The 2,812-nt window shown below is 56.3% G+C and overlaps 1 protein-coding gene across 1 annotated transcript; it reads right to left on the bottom strand.

Moving 5' to 3' along the window:
- Positions 1–457: 457 nt before the first annotated feature.
- LOC117245529 (uncharacterized protein 114841037) lies at positions 458–851 on the bottom strand. Its single transcript, XM_033519865.1, has one exon. The coding sequence runs from the start codon at positions 808–810 to the stop codon at positions 499–501; it is 312 nt and encodes a 103-aa protein (XP_033375756.1). The 5' UTR covers positions 811–851; the 3' UTR covers positions 458–498.
- Positions 852–2,812: the final 1,961 nt, after the last annotated feature.

The following is a 2,812-nucleotide window of genomic DNA, read 5'->3' on the forward strand; positions in this document are numbered from 1 at the left end:
TTTATCCATAACACACATTTTATATCTAACAACCTCAGTTATCTAACAAGTCATAGAGCCCAGTGCTGCCTCTGCACCACAGTAAATTTGGAATAATTCTGCTAAAAAAAGCAGCATTACACAATCGTAAAACACTTAGGGAAAAGGAATTAAGCACTAATTGGATGTGCTAATTCTGTGCTGGCCACCGGGCCCCTGGTGTGCCAGGTGAAGTTTCAGTGAGCTCAGCCCGGGCTGTGCTGAGCCAGGCGAGCTGGGCTGGGTGGCCCTCGCTCCGTGCCCTGTGCTGTGACACCCAGGCCACGGGTGCAAACCACAGGAGGAGAGGGGCAGGGTGTCCAGAGCAAAACCCACCCTGCAGATTTTACTGGGGAGCGGTGGCAGAGCCTCCCCACCCATCCCCAGCCTGCTGCCCGCCCTGGCCGGGGCTGATTCTCTGCTGGGACGCGCAGCTGCCGATTTTACTGGGCTTTATTTCCTGGCCTGGGCTGCTCTCAGCTACGGTTTGGGGCCGTGGAAGGATCTCCACTTGATGGGGTCTGTGCTCTCCACGCCGAGGCGCCGCCGGCCGTGGCTGGCGCTCTCCTGGAAGCGGAAGCCACAGAAAGGTTTCTGCGAGGTGCAGAACGGGGCCAGAGAGTTGGACCACTGGGGCTGGTAGAACACGAAGTCCAGGGAGCTGAGGGGACGGTCCCCAGCGTGGACAATGACTGGGATGAAGCGAGAGCCCAGAGGAGGGGCTGGAGGCGGCCGGTTCCTCGACCTGGGAGGGGGGTTGGTCATCTCTGGCATCGCTTTGGCCTTCTCCATTCCCTTGGTTCTCGTGTGGTCTTTGCCAGGGGGTTCTGGTGTTTTAGCCACCTGTGGAGCAGAGGATCCAGAGAAAGACGTGGTGATTCCCACCATCCCACCCCAGGACAGCCAGGGAAGCTCTGCAAGGGCAGCCAGGGCACTGCAGGTGCTGAGGAGCCAGGGGTTTACACATCCTTAGCCAAAAATCTGAGGTGGTGCTGCTTAAAGTGAAAGGGAATTTAAATTCAAACAATGTCTGGGAATATGGAAGCGACTTTAAACAGATGCTGAGAGAATGGGAATGATGAGACACAAAGGATTTGATTCTCTCTTGACTCCCAGTTCCAGCAGTGATAAATGCCAGCAGCACACGCTCCTGGCAAAGCTGTCACCAGCCACAGCCGTGGCAAACCTGCCTTGAAAACGCTTCAGCACAATCTGAGAGGACGTAGCAGTGCTGGCAGAACCTGCCACTGTCCTTTGGAGCACCTTTGGAGCACCAGCTCAGCAGCTCTGGGTCCCCCTGCAGGGACCCCACCCCTCCCTGCGCCTCCTCCTGCTCTGGGAATCGCTCCCAGCCCAATTCCAAGTGGATTTTCCCCCCAGAAATGTGGAGGCCCCAGGCTGGGCACAAGGACCAGGGAAAGAGCTCGTTTGGCCTGAGCATTTGCAAGAACCCTCTGCTGAGGAGGGGGAAGGACACGAGCCCCAAGCCACACACGGGTGACCCAGGGCTGTGCTTGACTGCAGAGATATTTCTGCTGCTGTTACCTAAGCATGACTCAGTTATCTTGTTTTCATTGACGACACCTCTGTGCAAATGGAAACTGGCTCTTCCCTCAGCAATTAGCCACTCCACTCCTGCCTGTCTTAAAGAAGTGCTTTGCTGTTTGCTTATTTTTAACCTTGTAAAGAGGTTTCCTACTTTCCGTGACGTACTTGGTGCTATTTCTGTTCACTAGATCCTAAATCTACTGGAAGGGGAATGCCTGCTAATTGTTTAGAAATCTCCTTAAGGCCTGTCAGGGGAATCACCACATCCCTGCACGTTCACCACCTCTTTTTGTCACCCATTTCTGCAGGGCTGATGCCAAATGCCTGAAAGGCTGGACCTCAGCACACAGGTGTTGTTTCAGCAGTTGCTGCCCCAAGGAAACTTCAGTCCATTTTTCCCCAGGGCATATAAAGATGGGGTTTTGGCTCCTGAAAAGCAGATTTAACACCACCACAGCCATTTCAGTGAGGTTTGTGCAGCCCTGCTCTGGACTTGGATCGTTCAGAAGCTGCTGTTTTCACACGTGTGTGCTGCTTGCTCCTGGCCATTTTCACATTGGAAGAGACAAGTACACGCACGACTGTGCTGATGCCTCTGCACCCACCCAGCAGGAGCACTAAAGTCATGAATTCGGGGCGTGGAGGGGAGGCTGGAGCTGCCCTGGCAACCTGATTGCCAAGTCATGCAGATGCCTTCAAGATGAGCAAGCCTGGCTGGGCTCTGGAGCCCTGGAGTCACCTCAGTGACGGGCAGGTCCCGAGCCAGGGCGTGCTGAGCTCTGCTCCTGCCCTGGGACCGGCTGTCCCACAGGTCCTGCTCATCCTCTGGGGCACCTGGAGCTCTGCAGAACCTCCTCCCTGCCCGGGTGAGTGCACCTGCCTGTGAGAGCCCTGCCTTGGAGGGGAAGCACCAGCTTAAGGTCCCGGTGCTATTTATGGCACTGCCAGCACTCCGTGCCTGAATGAAGAGCCCCACGTAATCCTATTGCACCTGCTCCTACGTGGAGAGATCCCTAATCCCTGCCAAACTGCCTGCTGTCTGCCAAGGCAGATCCCCCGGCTGGCTCCCAGGGAAAGGCTGGGAAGCAGGAAGGGTTCAGTGCTGCTCCCTGGGGAGGAGCTCCCTGAGCAGCTGCCAGAGCTCCCTGTCCCTGCTCAGGGGCTGTGCCCACGCCAGCAGCTCCTCTCCTGTCCCCAGAGCCATCCTGGAGTCATCCTGGAGTCATCCTGGAGACATCCCTGATCC

Source organism: Parus major, chromosome 26 (genome assembly GCF_001522545.3).
Source record: "Parus major isolate Abel chromosome 26, Parus_major1.1, whole genome shotgun sequence".
Lineage (NCBI taxonomy): Eukaryota > Metazoa > Chordata > Aves > Passeriformes > Paridae > Parus > Parus major.

What these genes read in the sequence shown, in the direction of transcription:
- LOC117245529 (XM_033519865.1), bottom strand. Translation starts at nt 810, where the DNA reads ATGGAGAAGGCCAAAGCGATGCCAGAGATGACCAACCCCCCTCCCAGG.